Source organism: Callithrix jacchus, chromosome 12 (genome assembly GCF_049354715.1).
Source record: "Callithrix jacchus isolate 240 chromosome 12, calJac240_pri, whole genome shotgun sequence".
NCBI classification, from domain to species: domain Eukaryota; kingdom Metazoa; phylum Chordata; class Mammalia; order Primates; family Cebidae; genus Callithrix; species Callithrix jacchus.
Window position 1 is genome coordinate 87,317,750 of NC_133513.1, and position 18,938 is coordinate 87,336,687.

The 18,938-nt window shown below is 38.9% G+C and overlaps 1 protein-coding gene across 2 annotated transcripts in view; it reads left to right on the plus strand.

The window, feature by feature from the left end:
* HELLS (helicase, lymphoid specific) overlaps window positions 1-18,938 on the plus strand; it is a 54,385-nt gene that overhangs the window by 10,220 nt on the left and 25,227 nt on the right. For both annotated transcript variants that reach the window (XM_017979145.4, XM_002756453.7), the window contains exons 4-10: window positions 2,488-2,544; window positions 6,287-6,323; window positions 6,410-6,474; window positions 12,200-12,238; window positions 14,681-14,908; window positions 15,254-15,436; window positions 17,049-17,192. In XM_017979145.4, the coding sequence (XP_017834634.2) occupies window positions 2,488-2,544; window positions 6,287-6,323; window positions 6,410-6,474; window positions 12,200-12,238; window positions 14,681-14,908; window positions 15,254-15,436; window positions 17,049-17,192 (753 nt within the window). The remainder of the gene's footprint in view (window positions 1-2,487; window positions 2,545-6,286; window positions 6,324-6,409; window positions 6,475-12,199; window positions 12,239-14,680; window positions 14,909-15,253; window positions 15,437-17,048; window positions 17,193-18,938) is intronic.

Sequence of the window (18,938 nt, forward strand, 5' to 3'; positions counted from 1 at the left end):
TCTGTACATCTCTTTCTCTTGTGTTCATCTGACTCCTTTGTACTATTTTTATTTTTTTGAGACAGAATCTTACTCTCTTGCCCAGGCTTGAGTTTGGTGCACCATCTTAGCTACAATCTCCGACTACTCGGTTCAAGCATTCCTTCCACCTCGGTCTCCCCAGTAGCTGGGACTGCAGGAGCACACCATTATAAAGTCTGTCTTATTTTTGTATTTTTTGTAGAGACACACAGTTTTGCCATGTTGCCGAGGCTTGTCTGGAACTCCTGGGCTCAAGTGATCCACGTATCCTGGCCTCATAAAGTGCTGGGATTACAGGTGTGAGCCACTGCCCCCAAACTGTCCTATTCTTTATAATAAACCGGTAAACATTAATGTTACTTTGAGTTCTGTGAGCTCCTCTAGCAAATTAGTCAAACCCCAAGAGGGGCTTGTCAGAACCCTGATTTATCACTACTCAGTGAGAAGTACAGGTAAAACAACTTGGGCCTTGTGATTGGCATCTGAAATTGGTGGGGAAAGTCTTGGTGATTTGATTCTATCACCTGGTACATGGTGTGTGTCAGAATTGAATTCCAGTAGAGGACACCCAGCTGGTGTCACTGCAGATAAGCTTGTTGGGTGTACAGGGAAAACCCTCACACATTGGGTCACAGAAGTCTTTTGTGTTGATTGTTGAGTATGTAGGGAGAAACTGAGTTTGTTTTTTTCTCAATATTCTTTTAGATATGCATTCTTTGTCTTGTTACTTTTGCTCAGCATCTTTTTGAGATTTATTCATTCTCTGTCTTTCAGGGGGTCGTTCTTTTTATTCCTGAGAAGGATTCCATTTTTAAAATGTTATCATTGGGGTGTGATTGACATACACTAAACTGCACATATTTAAAATGTACAATTCCCTAAGTTTTGTTACATGGATATACTTGTGAAGGCATAACAATCATGATAGTGGACATAGCCACTGATTCCAAAGAAGTCTTTCTGCTCATGTATAATTCTTCTCCCTCATCCGTACCCCATGTTCTATCCACAGATAGCCAATTGCTCTGTTTTCTGTTATTATAGATTTGCATTTTCTGTTGGTGATGGGTTCTTTTAGCTTTCATTGAATGTCTTCACTTACTTTCATTTTTGAAATAGATTTTTACTGGGTAAAGAATTTTTTTCTTCAGTACTTTATTTCTTGGAGTACTTTAAAGATGTTATACTATCTCCTAGCTTATGTTGTTTCTGAAAAGTGAAAGTCCCGATAATGTCTATATGTCTGTAAGCAATTTGACTGCCTTTCTCAATGCCATTACCATTCAGACCCCCTGTCTTGGGCTTTTGTGGTTGCTGTTTTCTGCCTGGAACCTTCTTCCTCTAAATAACTGCATGGCTTAACTTCATCTTTGAGCTTTGACTGACATGGTTTCTAGATGAGACCTGCTCTCACAATTTTAAGGAAGTTGCTAACACACTTGATTCTCTTTACCTTGTTCTTTTCTTCCCATTGCACTTTTCATCTGATATACATCATTTATTGTATTTATTGTTTGCCTTTCCACTCCCCGTTATGAAGATTTAAAAACTTGTGCAAATGGAGAGAATATAGTAAGTCCCTGTGTCCCCGTCACCCACATTTAACAATTGTCAATTGAAATTTTGCTTTTTGTCAAATCTCCTTTTTTCTTTGTTTGAATGCCTTTTATTTTTTATGGTAAAATAAGACAAATGGAAAAACAAATACTCAATGAGTTACATAGCATCTACCCCTTTCACCACCTCTTGGAACTGGTTTGAATTTTTTGGTGTCTTAAAAATTGGTGAGGGTATGTCTAGAATAGCTTTTAGTCTAGGAATAAGTTGATCTCTTTTCTGAGCACTCTACTTGATTGATGCCCTGTATATTAAGAGGACTTTCTACTTTGGCTGAGAGAATGTGAGGTATACCTTATTATGGCTGACCCCCTTGGAACAAGGGAGGTTCCACCTGTTTCTTTCTGGTGACTCTTCTGGTCTTGGTTACCATGAGCTTATCAGTACTCAGCCTGAGAAGGAGATAACAGCTGGCTTTGTGCATCTTTGTCCTCTCTGGTACTTGACCCTGGGAGTGCTACTGCTCTTAAGTTTTGGATTCTGTCTCAACACAAAGAGACGGTTGGGCTCTGTTTGGATTTTTCTCCATTATTTGTCCTTTAAAATTGTATCAGGCAGTAAGCTGGGCAGTCAGAAGATTAACCTTGTTTCCCTTTTGTCAGTGTTTGCAATCGTTACTGCATGTTGCTTGAAAACCATTGTTTAATAAATGTTAACTGGATTTTAGTTGTTTAAGGCAGGAGGATAAATCTGTCCCATTACTCCACAAAGGCAAGTTCCTCCCTGTTTTTTAATTATGATAGACCTTAGTTTCTTCATTGTAAACATAAATTATTTGAGAATTGATATGTGTGTTTTTTTTTTTCATGTTGCACTTCCCACTTGTGACAAGAAAAATGTATCTTACAGGAACAGAAGAAGAAAGAAAAATTGGAGAGAAAAAAGGAGTCTTTAAAAGTTAAAAAGGTAATATAGCCAGCCAGAATATTTTTTGTCATTTAAATATTGAAGACATACTTTTGTATTCTTCTGGCTCTTTTGATTGTCTGTTTAATTTTGACTTTGTTTAATGATAAACCTTACTTTGATACAAGCAATGCAGAATCATGTCAAGTCTATTCCTCACTATTTAAGAAATGGAGAAAGAGCCAAAGTATGATCCTTTAGTTTCTTATTCCATGGATTATTTTCGATGATGACACAATTTGACTTGCTTAATTGGAAAGAATCTGCAAATTTAAACTTCAAGGCATTTTATAAGTAGCCATTTTATTTGGAGCGCATAATGAAGTTGTGTTAGTTAAAAGAGAAATAATAAAGGTCACATTTATTGAGTACTTATTGTGTGTCAGGTTAATGGTGTCTCAGCCTCCTGAGTAGCTGGGATTACAGGCACACGCCATGATGCCTAGCTAATTTTTTGTATTTTTAGTAGAGACGGGGTTTCACCATGTTGACCAGGATGGTCTCGATCTCTTGACCTCGTGATTCACCCATAGGCCGTGACATAAAAAATATTCTCGGCCTCCCAAAGTCCTGGGATTACAGGCGTGAGCCACCGCGCCTGGACCTGCTTCCAGTTATTTTCAATGCTAACCTGCCTTTAATAGGAAATATCAGAATTCCAATAGGCAGAATAGCTACGGTAGTTTTTAATTTCAGTTATTTGATTCTTAGGCTAGTTAATGGTGATGTTAAAATGCCTGATAAAGTATTTTGTAGACTATTTTGCAACAAAACCCATTATTTAAAACTGGTAATTCTGCTAGGCCTTTTGGCTCATGCCTGTAATGCTAGGTAATTCTGCTAGGCCTGGTGGCTCATGCCTATGATACTTTGGGAAGCTGAGGCACATGGATTCCTTGAGGTCAGAAGTTTGAGACCAGCCTGGTCAACTTGATGAGACCCTGTCTCTGCTAAAAATACAAAAATTATCTGGGTGTGGTGGTGCGTGCCTGTCGTCCCAGCTACTTGAGAGGCTGAGGTGTGGGTATCACTTGAACCCAGGAGGTAGAGGTTGCAGTGAGCTGAGGTTGCGTCACTGCACTCTAGTCTGGGCGACAGAGGGAGACTCTGTTCCTAAGTAAGTAACTAAAACTGGTAATACTGAGTCTACTGAGAGAGAGTACTAAAAAAAAAAAAAAAAAAAAGAAAGAAATGGGCCGGGTGCGGTGACTCATGCCTGTAATCCCAGCACTTTGGTAGGCCAAGGCTGGTGGATCACCTGAGGTCAAGAGTTTGAGACCAACCTGCCCATCATGGTGACACCCAGTCTCCATTAAAAATACAAAAATTAGCTGGGCATGATGGCAGGTCTCTGTAATCCCAGCTACCCTGGAGGCTGATGCAGGAAAATCACTTGAACCTGGTAGGTGGAGGTTGCCCTGAGCTGAGTTCATGCTATTAGACTGTACCCTGGGTGACAGAGCAAGACTGTTTAAAAAAAAAAAAAAAAAAAAGCAGCCTGCTGACACTTAACTCATTTGCTAGCTCCAGAGACTTACCTAGGGCTTTTAAGATTATTATTTTCATACAGAGAGGGCTTCACTATGTTGCCCAGGCAGGTCTCAAACTTCTGGGCTCAAGCTATCCTCCCTGACCCCCACCCTCACCAGTACCCCTGCCTTGGCCTCCGAAAGTGCTGGGATTACAGATGTGACCTAGCACACCTGGCCTTTCCAAGGGCTTGAAGAACATGTTTTTATTTTTACAGTTATTTTATTGGTGTAGTCATTTCTTCTCTGCTCTTTAACCTGTTAATTTAATATATACAATATATCCTTAACTTTATTTCACCTAACCTTTTTTTTTTTTTTTTTTTTTTTGAGGTAAAATCTTGCTCTTGGGCCCCAGGCTGGAGTGCAATGGCTTGATCTTGGCTCACTGCAACCTCTGCTCCCAGGTTCAAGTGATTCTCCTGCCTCAGCCTCCCAAGTAGCTGGGATTGCAGGCACTTGCCACCATGCCTGGCTAATTTTTGTATTTTTAGTAGAGACGGAGTTTCACCTTCTTGGCCAGGCTGTTCTTGAACTCCTGATCACAGGTGACCTACCCACATTGGCCTCCCAAAGTGCTAGGATTACAGGTGTGAACCACCTTGCCTGGCCAGTTCCACCTAGCTTTTTATACCAGGGTTTTGATTTTTTTCCCCCTCTGCATTTTTCTTAAACATGTCAGCTATTAAATTCTGCCTACTCTTATCGTACCAGTTCTTTTTCAGTATTTTCTTGTTTAATCTTCAGACTTTGTGACTTAATTTTAAAATTCATTATATATTTTTTTGTCATTTTGATTTATCATACATGTTGTTCACCTATTCTTGATATAATACTTTCCCAACTCTTATTTTGAAACAAAAAAATTTTTTTAGAAGTGATGTCTCACTAGCCTAGCCTAGAGTTCACTAGCACCGTAGTAGCTCACTGTGGCTTTGAACTGCTGGGCTCAAGCCATCTTCCCAACTCAGCCTCCTGAGTAGCTGAGACTACAGGTGCATACCACCATGCTCAGCTAATTTTTAAATTTTTGTAGAGTGGGTGTCTTGCTTTGTTGCTCAAGCTGGTCTTGCACTCCTGGCTTCAAGCAGTCCTACTACCTCGTCCTCCTAACGTTCTGGGATTATAGGTTTGAGCCACTGCACCTGGTTGGAACTTTTTTTAACATCTCATTTCCCTTGCCTTCCTCACTAATAATTTTCTATTAGTATTCTCTTTTGTTTCTACTTTGAGTTGTAGTTAATGTATGAATTTCATTCACAGTGAATATTCCTTCAAGACTCAACCTATTGAATATCTTAGCGTGATGTACAGTTAAAGGTGTACTAGGTTTTTTTTTTTTGAGATGGGAGTGTCACTCCGTTGCCAGACTGGTGTGCAGTGGCACAATCTTGGCTCACTGCAATCTCCGCTTCCTGGGTTCAAGCGATTCCCCTGCCTTAGCCTCCCAAGTAGCTGGGACTGCAGGTGCTCGCCACCACGCCTGGGTAATTTTTTTGTATTTCAGTAGTGACGGGATTTCACCATGTTGGCCAGGATGGTCTTGATCTCCTGACCTTGTGATCCACCCACCTTGGCCTTTCAAAGTGTTGGGATTACAGCCGTGAGCCACCGCGCCCAGCCAGATGTACATGGGATTTCTAAGTAAAAATGCCAACTATAGGCTGGACGCAGTGGCTCACGCCTGTAATCCCAGCACTTTGGGAGGCTTAGGTGGGCGGATCACCTGATGTTAGGAGCTTGAGACCAGCCTGGCCAACGTGTTGAAACCCTATCTCTACTAAAAATACAAAAATTAGCCAGATGTAGTGGTGAGCGCCTGTAGTCCCAGCTACTCGGGCGGCTGAGGCAGGGGAATCGCTTGAACCCAGGAGGCGGAGGTTGCGATGAGCCGAGATCACGCCATTGCACTTTAGCCTGGGTGACAAGAGTGAAACTCCGTCTCCAAAAAAAGGAAACAAATTGCCAACTATGTTTAATTTTGAAATTTCTCTTCTAAATGGAAAAAAATTGATGGAAGTAGAGCACTTGGAAAACAAATTATGAACAAGTTGTAGGGAAATACAGAAAAAGATTACATGTATGTAAGTATAATAGTGAAAAATTGGATGTGGCTTAACTAAGAAACTTTTCTCAAGTTAATCGGTGCCTTTTAATGTACAATACCATAAAGGTCCGTAGTAAAAACAATATTCTGAATCCTTGTTTTGTAGGGTAAAAATTCAATTGACACAAGTGAAGAGAAGCCAGGTAAATATCCTTATTGCAGTTTTGAAGAATATGTGTTTATATTTTTATTTTAATTGCTATAAAAAATAAAATATTCTTTTTTATAGTCATGAGAAAGAAAAGAGGAAGAGAAGATGAAACATACAGTATTTCAGAGGTCATGTCAAAAGAGGTAAAAATAAAGGGAGAGAGCACTAACATTTGATGTTGCGTAAAATGTAGGTTTTGATCCACCTTAAAGCTGTAAGGATTGAATATTCTGTATCACATGTTTTTAATTTAATATTATGTATAATTTATAGGTGAAGCTGCCAAAATGTTTGATGCTGTCTACCAACCTTCAGTAGACTTAAGACTAATCTGTAACTAATGTCATCTGACCTTCATAGACTTTTCTTTTTTTGTTGAAATGGAACTCTGTGGCCCATGCTGGGACACAGTCTCGGCTCACCACAATCTCCATCTTCTGAGTTCAAGTGATTCTCCTGCTTCTGCCTCCCGAGTAGCTGTGATTACAGGTGCCCACCACTCTTCCCAGCTCATTTTTTAATTTTTAGTAGAGATAGGGTTTCATTGTGTTGGCCAGGCTGGTCTGGAACACCTAACCTCAGGTGATCTGCCCACCTCAGTCTCCCAAAGTCCTGGGATTATAGGTGTGAGCCACCACTCCTGTCCTTTTATTTTTTAAGTGGCAAATAGGATTATACCTTTAGGTTGTTCTGGTTTTCTTTTTTCTTTCTTTTCTTCCTTCCTGCCTTTCTATCTTCCTTTTCCTTCTTTTCTTTGTTTTTTTAAGACAGGGTATCACTCTGTGACTTAGGCTATAGTACAGTGGCACAGTCGCAGCTCACCTCAGCCTCCACCTCATAGGTTCAAGTGATCTCCTACCTCAGCTCCCTGAGTAGCTGGGACTACAGGTGTGTGACACCATGTACAGTTGGCTAATTTTTAAATTTTTTGTAGCAATGAGGTCTCATGTTGCCTAGGCTACTCTTGAACTCCTGGGTTCAAACAGTCCTCTTGTGTCAACCTCCCTGAGAATACAGGTGTGAACCAGTGTGCCCTGCTTTATGCTGGTTTTCTTATTTGGGTTATTATAGCTAACAGTAATAGCTCTGACTACCAATTATCTTGTGCTTAAGTACCTAGTGAACTTATATAGCATTTTGCCAGGAACTATGGAAACAACAGGTGTGGGAATAGAGCTTAAAATTACATCTAATAGCTGGGTGTAGTGGCTCATGCCTGTAATCAGGCAGGTGGATCATGAGGTCAGGGGTTCAAGAGCACCCTGACCAACATGGTGAAACCCCATCTCTACTTAAAAATACAAAAATTAGCCTGGCGTGGTGGTGCACACTTATAATCCCAGCTACTTGGGAGGCTAAGGTAGGACAATCACTTAAACCTGGGAGGCGGAGGTTTCGGTGAGCTGAGAGCTCACCATTGCACTCTAGCTTGGGTGACAGCAAGACACCCATTTAAAAAAAAAAATACATCTAATAGGTTGCAGAGAAGTTGGGAGAAAGGGTGGGGTTAGTAAAGACACTATCTGGCCAGAGCAGAGAGGTGTTTTAGGGAAGAAGATGGTACCAGCTGTAAAAGGAGTGTGAATCTGGCCTAGTTAGAAATTATTACTATAATTTAAATTTTTATAACCCCAACCTTGTCTTAAGAACTTTATTCTTTTTCCTTGTTGAAGACTTTTACAAAACTTAAATCATATGCTCATTTCTGAAACCAGATTCTTTTTTTCTTTTCTCACTTTTTATATCAAAATATGAATGAATTAGAGCATCTTCAGTTCTGACAAACCTTAAATGTTTCTTAGCATGTTTTTAATGTGTCACATTCTTCTTTGTTTTTCCTTGGAAACAGTCTCCCTCTGTATCCCAGGCTGTAGGGCAATAGTGTGATCTAGGCTCACTGCTGCAACCTCTGCCTCCCAGGTTCAAGCGATTCTTAGGCCTCAGCCTCCGAGAAGTTGCCTACCACTACGCCCAGCTAATTTTTTGTATTTTTAGTAGAGACAGGGTTTTGCCATGTTGGCCAGGATAGTCTTTAACTCCTGATCTCAGGTGATCCTCCTGCCTTGGTCTCCCAAAGTACTGGGATTACAGGCGTGAGACACCATGTCCGACCACATTCTTACATTCAAAAAAAGACCAACCATATTGTCTACTGTTGTTCTTTTACCTGAAGTTCAAACTCTTTAAATCTTCATAAGAAAATTTTATATAATACCTTTCCTTTTCTCTAGGGATGCAGTGATAGTTTTTCATTTAAAAATAAGTCAAGGGGTCAAGTGCTGTATATCACACCTGTAATCTCAAAACACTGGGAAGCTGAGACGTGTTGGTCACGTGAAGCCAGGAGTTTGAAACCAGTCTGGCCAACATGGTGAAACCTCGTCTCTACTAAAAATACAAAAGTCAGCTGGGAGCGGTGGTATGCATCTGTAGTCCCAGCTACTCAGGCGGCTGAGGCAGGAAGATTGCTAGAACCTGGGAAGTCGGAGGTTGCAGTGAGCTGAGATCGAGCCACTGCACTCCAGCTTGGGCAACAGAGCAAGACACTGTCTCAAAAAAAAAAAGTCAAGACCTACTAAAATTGATTATGGTATCTACTCAACTTGCAGTTTAAAAAACACTTTTAGGCTGGGCATAGTGGCTCACTCTAATCCAGCATCTAGGGAGGCCGAGGCTGGTGGCTCTCCTGAAGTCAGGAGTTAATTGACTTCTATAATCCTAGTCTAGTTCTCATTTATTGTCAAAAGTACCAGATTGGTTTTTCTGAAATTTAAATTTAATTACTCTTACCCTCTATTACTTTTTAGGGTTTCACAAGGAATTGCATTTTCTTAATGAAACGTGAAAATAAACAAAATATAAGAAAATCACCTGAAAAGCTGTCACACAATCACTAACATTTTGGTATAATGTATATATTTTTTATTTGTGTTATGGAAAATCTCAAAAATTACAAATGTATAGGGGATAGTAAGTTGATTGTCCACCTTTATTAGTTTTTAATTCTGGGATATTTTGAGAAAAATCTCAGCAAGACTATTTTTTAGAATCATAACCATAATAGTTATACTTTTGAAAGTTGATAGTAATTCCTTAGTGTTTAAATTTCTCAGTAGGCTAATTTTTATTTTTAGGGATGGGGGTCTCACTGTATTGCCGCGACTAGAGTGCAGTGGGTATTTCTGGGTATGGTCATAGTGACCACAGTGTCAAACACCTAGGCTCAAGTAACTCTCCTGCCTCAGTGTCCTCAGTAGCAGTCCAGGGACTATAGGCACTTCCCACTGAGATCTGCTTACCTGAAAGATTTTTAAAAAATAGTTCAAATCAGGATCCAAAAAAGTTTTATAAATTGCATTTGACTAATGTGTAACTGTGTATCTTGGCTCTCTTTTACATCTACAGTGTATCTCATCTTTTTGTGTGTGTGTGTGTGTGATGGAGCCTCACCAGGCTGAGTGCAGTGGTGCCATCTCGGCTAACTGCAATGTCCGCCTCCCATGTTCAAGTGATTCTCTACTTCAGCCTCCTGAGTAGCTGGGATTACAGGCATGTGTCACCACTCCTGGCTAATTTTTTGTACTTTTAGTAGAGATGGGGATTTCACCATCTTAGCCAGGACGGTCTTGATTTCCTGACCTCGGGATCTGACTGCCTCGGCCTACAAAAGTGCTGGGATTATAAGCTTGAGCCACTGTACCTGGCCATTTCTAATATTTTTTAAAAACATTATTTGTTGAAGAAAACAAGTAATTCTGTATCCCCACATTCTGGACTTTGCTGATTAAATTCCCATGATTTCTCTCCCTCTTGTGTTTCCTGTCAAGTATAAGTTAACTATCTAACTATAGTAACTATAAGTTACTATAGAAGTTTGTGATTGAGGGTTTTTTAATTTTTATTTTTTTGCAACAGGGTCTTGCTCTGTTGCCCAGGCTGGAGTGCAGTAGCACCATCTTGGCTCATTGCAACCTCTGCCTCCTGGGCACAGGCAGTCCTCCCCTCCTCATCCTCCTGAGTAGCTGGGACTACAGGCATGTACCACCAACCCCAGCTAACTTTTATATTTTTTTGTAGAGATGGGGGTCTCACCATGTTGTCCATGCTTGATAATTTTAACAGGAATGCTTCATTCGTGGCATTTATAAATTTTGATTTATCTCCAAATTGTTCTCCCAAGAGTTTCAGTTTATGTAGTCATTTTACAGGACAGTGTTGATCAATTCTTGGTATAAGATCCTTTAACCTCAGACTTAGTATATGAATATCTATACATGCATAATACTTCATACACATGATATATACATATTTCCACTTATGTATAGCCACTTATATGTCCTGTTACTCTTATATGAATCTTAAATTTGATAATGCTCTTTTGAATCTATTTCATCCCCTATGTCTTCTGTATTCTCCCTGCTTATAATCTACCCTCACTATCTTGAATGATGAAGCCTGGTGACAACTTTTTAGACAATTTTATGTAAGATAATTATTTGCTAAGTCACCCAGTGACACACTCAGGTATTGTTTGTCTCCCTACCATTAGCATGTAGTAGGTACTTCAAAATCAGAGAACACTTAATTTATTCTGTATTTTTAATGTATTTGTCTTTGCTTCTTACCCAGGAATGCAAACTCAGATTTCTGTCCACTGAGTCCTAATGTGGGCTATAACATGGTTTGGCAGACTTTTTCTGTAAATAGCCAGATAGTAAATATTTTAAGCTTTTGAGTAGGCTTTTGTTGTTATTGTTTGTTTTTTTGAGGCTGCGTCTCAGTCTCTTGCCCAGGCTGGAGTGGAATGGCGGGATCTCATCTCTGCAACCTCCACCTCCTGGGTTCAAGCTATTCTTCTGCCTTAGCATCCCGAGTAACCGGGACTACAGGGACGCGCCACTACCCCCAGCTAATTTTTGTATTTTTATTAGAGATGGGTTTCACCATATTGGCCAGGTTGGTCTCAAACTCCTGACCTTGTGATCTGCCAGCCTCAGCGTCCCAAAGTGCTGGGAATACAGGCGCAAGCCACTGTGCCCGGCCTCTTTTGAGTAGTTGTTGTTGTTTTTTTTTTTTTTTTTTGAGACAGAGTCTCACTCTGTTACCCAGGCTGGAGTACAGTGGCACAATCTTGACTCACTGCAACCTCCGCCTCCTGGGTTCAAGCAATTCTTCTGCCTCAGCCTCCTGAGTAGCTGGGATTACAGGTGCGCGACACCATGCCTGGCTAATTTTTGTATTTTTAGTAGCAATGGGATTTCATCATATTAGTCAGGCTGGTCTCGAACTACTGACCTTGTGATCCACCTGCCTTGGCCTTCCAAAGTGCTGGGATTACAGGCGTGAGCCACCACACCCGGCCTTCTTTTGAGTAGTTTTGTGGACAGTTACTCAACCCTATACTCTGCTATTGTTGCTTGAAAGCAGCCACAGACAAACTGTAAACAAGTGAGGTTTTTTCCAGTTTATCCCCTTTCTTTGCTTTAAAAAAAAAAATACCTATGTATTTGCTTAGCTGTAGTTGGCTACAGGCTGTAGACCCCAGGATTGGAGGTTTGTTGCCATGTGTGAATTTGTACTCAATCTACTCAGATTAAAAGACAAAAGAAAAAGCTGGAAAATTACGGTATTTGATGAAATATCCCATTGTATAAGTGTTGCCAAATTAGCTTAGAATGTTATAAAATATTATGAGCCAGTTATGTCTATATGCTGAAGGCCCCGAGTTTTCGATCTCTGTATTTTAATTATCTTGAGAATCTCATCCTCATTTCCTGGCAAAATGAGCACAGAATAAATGCTTGTTGAATAAATAAATAAATGAACTGCCTACATTATTAATTTGTTTTTGTTTTCTCAATCTACTAGGAAATTTTGTCTGTGGTTAAAAAAAATAAAAAGAATGAGGTAAGATTTTTAATACAAAATTAAATTTAGAAGTCATTTATGCCCCAGTCACTAGTCCTTTTTCTTTAATCACCAGTGTACATTTTTCTCACTATCCCATTTCTTTGCTTTAAAAAAAACCCTATGTACTCACCTCTTCCATATCCTAACATTCTTCTTTCTTATTTATCAACTTTAGTTATATGTTTTATTGCTGATTCTTGATGTGTAAATGTTAATTTATGAGTCTAGCAATGTGCTTTTATCTTCTGAGTCTGGCAATGATGCAAGTGCTTGTAACACCATATGGGTATAAACGGTGAGTCATCTTATGGAACCTGTGAGGGATGCCTTAATATTGCTTCTGACCTTAAAGATTTTTTTAAGTTTCTTAAAAGTTCTGGTTGAGAAGGCTTGGTTTTCGAGCCAACTCTTCGCTTACCCTCATTTTATTTAGAGAGTCTTCGTTATCTGATTTTTTTATGGCTTAAGTCCTTAAAATTACAAGGTTGCATAGGGAAGCAAAATATTCATGAATGGATATGAACTTCAAGTAGTTAATTTACATATCAAGGTTTTTTAGGCCTTTGGGAAGTTAATGTTATATTTATAAAATGAGAGATACTCTGGTCATCATATAATTTTGTTCAAAATTTATTCTATAAGTGTCTTGATTTTTATTCTTTTTTAAGTATAAGAACTGGTTTATGATTGTACTTATAACCTGCTGGTATAAATATAAGATCAAGGTCATTTTTATAACATTGAGTTAGATTTTTACAGTAAAAGTCTCAATGTAATGTATTGTAATCTACTATGGGATTTTAACCTCATTTTATAACTTAGAGTCAGTAAGTAAGAAATAGAAATAGTTCTTTTTTTCTTTTCTTTGAGATGGAGTCTGTCACCCAGGCTAGAATGCAATGGTATGATCTTGGCTCACTGCAACCTCCACCTTGCAGGTTCAAGTGATTCTTCTGTTTCAGCCTCCCGAGTACCTATGGGCATGGAGATGGGGTTTCATCATATTGGCAAGGCTGGTCTTGAACTCCTGACCTCAGGTGATCTGCCCACCTTGGCCTCCCAAAGTGCTGGGATTACAGGTGTGAGCCACTGCACCTGGCCAGAAAGAGTTCTTAAGTATGTACTTTAATGAATTTTGACACATGCTGCATACACTTGTGTAACCACTATCCAAATCAAGGTATAGAACATTTCCATTGTAGAGGGATCTCTTCTGTCTTTCTAATTATTTTTCCACCTCTAAACCCAGAGGAGGCCACTTTGTATATCTTTTATAGGCTGGCTTATTATTTCCTTTCTACTCAACATGTCTATGATACTCATTTATGTTGTTGAGCATATTAGTAACTGGTTTCTTTTTATTGTTGACTAGTATTCCATTGAATAAATATTAAAATTTTCTAATTCATCTCCTTATTGATAGACATTTGGGTTGTTTGCAATTTGTGACTTTTATGAGTAAGGCTGCTATGATCGTTTGTGTACAAGTCCATGTGTAGACATGTTTTCATACTTTTTGCCTGCATGCCTGGGAATGAAATTGTTGTGTTATATGCCAAATGTATGTTCATAAGAAAGTATAGATTTTTTTTTCCTAAACACGTCATTTTATTCTCTCACCAGCAATATATGAAGATTTCAGCTTACATTGTCAGCATTTGATATTGTTAGTCTTTTTAATTTCAGCCATTTTATTAGATGAGAAATGATATCTTGTGTTGTTTTTAACTTCCATTTTCCTAATTACTACTGAAGTAGAGTATGTTTTTATGTTCTTGATGGTTGTATGTTTTCTTTTGTAAAGTATCTGTTAATATCTTTCATCAGTCTTAAATGTACTGTATTTTCTCTTTAATAGTTTAGTTATTGAGTAGCGCAATATTAGAAGTTTAGAAGAGAAGTACAATTCTAATGGTCTTTTCAAAAGTATATGCCTGGTAATCATTTTAATTTGTAAAGGTTATTCTCAGATTTTTATGTTTGAAACAGAGTCTCCTGTCACCTAGACTGGAGTGTAGTGGTTGTGTTCATGGCTCACTGCAGTCTTGACTTCCTGGGCTCAAGTGATCCTCAGCCTCCCGAGTAGCTGGGATACAGGCACTTACATGCAACCACGCCCAGCTAATTTTTTGTAGAGACGGGGTTTCATCATGTTGCCCAGGCTGCTCTTGAACACTTGGACTCAGGTGATCTTCCTGCCTCAGCTTCCCAAAGTGCTGTAATTGTAGGATTAGCCACTGTGTCTGGCCTGTTATTATTTTTTTTTTAGTGATTTTTCATTTGTAGAGGGATGGAGATATCTCCAGTTTTTAATCCACATGCAGTCTTATTTTTTGATACTTAATGACTTGGTAGATTTTGTTAGTCACATTTTCTGATAAATGGTGGCATAAGGCAGCATTTTGTATCAAACTTCTAATTAAAGTTTTTTCTTTACAGGATGAAAACTCCTCTTCTACTAATCTCTGTGTAGAAGATCTTCAGAAAAATAAAGAGTCGAATAGTATAATTAAAGATAGATTGTCTCAAACGGTTAGGCAGAATGCGAAATTCTTTTTTGACCCAGTCCGGAAATGTAATGGTCAGCCAGTACCTTTTCAACAACCAAAGCACTTCACAGGAGGAGTGATGCGATGGTACCAAGTAGAAGGCATGGAATGGCTTAGGGTAATGAATTATCATAATAAGATACTGGTTTATTTCTATAGTAGCGTAGCAATGTGATGCACAACTTGAGTTATTTCTATCATGTTTCACTATTATATATTTGTGTGTGCATACTTACTTTCTAATTTCTTTACCCTGAATTTTTAGAAGTGGAAATTACCTTGTTAAAGCTTCCAACACTTTTATGGCTTTGATAAAGGACTTTTCACAGTGTTGTTATAATTTATGCTGTTTTTAACATAATTCTCATCTTTGGATATGATTTTTTTTAAAAGGAAGAAATAAACTATTACCCTGTAGGTGTTTATATCTGAATTTAAATGCAATATCTATTATTTTGTCTAGATGCTTTGGGAAAATGGAATTAATGGCATTTTAGCAGATGAAATGGGATTGGGAAAGACAGTTCAGTGCATTGCTACAATTGCATTGATGATTCAGAGAGGAGTACCAGGACCTTTTCTTGTCTGTGGCCCATTATCTACACTTCCTAACTGGATGGCTGAGTTCAAAAGATTTACACCAGATGTAAGACATGCTTCCTTATGTTAAAATTATAATTTTACATGTTTTCTTCTGCTTTGTTGTTGTAGGAATTAAATTGTAGAACTTCTATAATTATATTGGTTCCTGTATAATTTTTGCATCTGATTTGACTTAATATGCGGAATACCCTAATTTAAATTTATATAGAATAGATTTTGGAAATCTCTGACATCTTTCCTGAAATATTCCCAAATGATTTTCAATGCATTGGTTAATTTGATTCAACTGAGACAGACTTAGGTAGAATTTTTATTTAAAATTCTGCTTGTTCTTCACTTAATCTTAGCATAAAGGCTGAGAAGTGAGTGAGTTTTTTTTTTTTAACTTTTTTTCTTTACATGTTGTCTTCTGCAATTTTTAAATTTTATATATTTTTTTGAGATGGAGTCTCTGTTGCCCAGGCTGGAGGGCAGTGGTGTAATCTTGGTTCACTGTAACCTCTGCCTCCCATGTTGAAGCAATTCTTGTGCCTCAGCCACTTGAGTAGCTGGGACTACAAGCATGTGCCACCATGCCCAGCTAATTTTGTATTTTTAGTAGAGATGGAGTCTTGTCATGTTAGCCAGGCTGGTCTTGAACTTCTGGCCTGAAGATTTGCCCACCTTGGCCTCCCAAAATGCTAGGATTATAGTGTGAGCCACTGTGCCCCTCGTGCCCAGTCCTTCTCTGCATTTTTGCCCCATGCGAAATAGATATATTCTAGAAGTAGCATCACTGTCTCATTGTATATATTATTATTATATTTTGAGATGGATTCTTGCTCTCTTGCCAGGCTGGAGTACAGTGGCACGGTTTCAGCTCATTGCAACCTCTGCCTCCCAGGTTCAAGCAATTCTTCTGCCTCAACCTCCCAAGTAGCTGGGTTTACAGGTGTGCACCACCACACCTGGCTAATTTTATAGTTTTAGTAGAGATGGGGTTTCTCCATGTTGGTCAGGCTGGCCTCGAACTCGTCATCTCAACTGATTGGCCCCCCTTGGTTTCCCAAAGTGCTAGGATTAGAGGTGTGAGCCATCCTGCCCAGCCCGTATATTTGTTTTTCTGGCTATTTTTTTTTTTTTTTTTTTGAAGATAGGATGTTTTTCTGTCACCCAGACTGGAGGGCAGTGGTGCCATTCTGGCTCATTGTGGCCTTCACCTCCCAGGCTCATATGTGAGAAGGCTCCCAGGGGTGCCTTCTCACACCCCTGAGTAGCTCATGTGAACCTCTCACCTCACCCCACTTGGTGAGTTGCTGGCACTACAGTTGCGTATCATCACATCCAGCTAGTTTTTGTATTTTTTATAGAAATGAGATTTTCTCCATGTTGCCCAGGTTGATCTTGAACTACTCCTGTATAGATTTGCCTGCCTTGACTTTCCAAAGTGCTGGGATTATAGGTGTGAGCCATTGTGATGGGCCTGACTTTTTTTTTTTAGTTTCTCCTGTAGTAATTCAATGATTTGTTAGAATTACTTGCTTATTTTGTTATAGAAAAATAGAACTAAAATTTTAAAAAATTATATTTTTTCTCAGAATGGTTCCTATGTTCCAAATAATCGATATTTACATTTCCTTCTTGAGTTTATTATAAATCTATATTCAATTTTTCAGATCCCTACTATGTTATATCATGGAACCCAGGAGGAACGTCAAAAATTGGTAAGGAATATTCACAAACGGCAAGGGACTCTGCAGATTCATCCAGTGGTGATTACATCATTCGAAATAGCCATGAGAGACAGAAGTGCATTACAGGTACAAATGGTCTTCATTGGTTTCTTTGTAATATATAAAGCATGTTTTTCTTAATTTATACTGCTTTCTTACCATTCGGAAGCATTTGTTTAATTTTGTTGTTGTTGAAGGAATAGATTATATTGAGCATATACCTATAGAACCTGCAAGCTTATATTAACAGAATGATTGGGATGAAGGGTGTCATTTGTAACAATATAATTAAAGCTTATGGCAGTTTAACCTGTGGCCATAATACCATTTTAATATCTTAGAATCATCCAGAAATAGACCTGATCTCTGAAGATATTACAGATATTTTGCGACAGCTTCTTTGAATATATGGAATTTACCTATCCTTTGTATTTTAATCAAGTAAGAGTATTTGAAGACAAGTTGTTTTTAGACTATCTTATTGGACTTTTGGTAAAATTTTCATTTCTGTTTTTCCTTATGTTCTAGCTATTACTTATTAATTGTCCAGTTAGCATAACAATTGGAAAATTGACCTTTCTTCTTTTGTGCCTTCTCTTAATTCATTTATTGGTGTTTTGAGCTTCTTCCTCCCTGCTTGACCTCATTCATTTATCTCTTTACTGCTTTGTTTTTCTTTTCTTTGACCATGTGAGAACACTGCTTAGTGTAGTCCCCTTAGGTTTGTCTTGATTGTTTGGAAATAAGAAAGTACTTAATGGTGTCAATATAAAATCTCAAAACACGTAAGTCATAATTGGCATAATATTATGGCTTATATAATTATGACCAGTATTGTCAGGTTTTGCATGTATGCTGGCAAAACTTTGGAATAAGATTTGTAGAAGTCTTAGCTCAGGAGTTTAGCAAAGTTTATGAATGTAAACTCTAGGCCGGGCATGGAGGCCCATGCTGGTAATTCCAGCACTTTGGGAGGCTGAGACAGACAGATCCCTTGAATTCCAGACCAGCCTGGCCAAAATGGCGAAACCCTGTCTCTTAAAAATACAAAACTTAGCTGCATGTGGTGGTGTGCATCTGTAATCCCAGCTCCCTGCTGAGGCACAAGGATTCCTTGAACCCGGGAGGTGGAGGTTGCAGTGAGCTGAGATTGTGCTGCTGTACTCCAGTCTGGGCTACAGAGAGACTCTGTCTCAAAAAAAAAAAACCAGGAACCGGTTTTGTGGAAGACAAGTTTTTCATGGACCATGGGGATGGTTTTGGGATGATTGAAGTGCGTTACAATTATTGTGCACTTTATTCTTACTATAAAGTTGTAATAATATATAATGAAATAAAAGGGCTGGGCATAGTGGCTCACACCTATAATCCTAGCAGTTTGGGAGGCCGAGGTGGGCAGATCACTTAAGGTCAGAAGTTCTAGCCTTTCTAACCCTGTCTCTAGAAAATACACAAAAATTAGCCAGGTATGGTGGCATGTTCCTGTAATCCCAGCTCCTCAGAAGTCTAGGACAGAAGAATTGCTTGAACCTGGGAGGCGGACATTGCAGTGAGCTGAGATCACACCACTATACTACAACCTGGGCAACTGAGTGAGATTATAATTATAATAATTATACAACTTACCATAATGTAGAATCAGTGGGAGCCCTGAGCTTGTTTCCATCTAGGGATGATGGGAGACAGTGACAAATCATCAGAAATTAGATTTTTATAGGGGGCACACAACCTAGATCCCTTGGATGTGCAGTTCACAGTAGGATTCATGCTTCTGTGAGAATCTGATGCCTCCTGATCTGACAGGAGGAGGAGCTCAGGCCATAATTGGAGCAG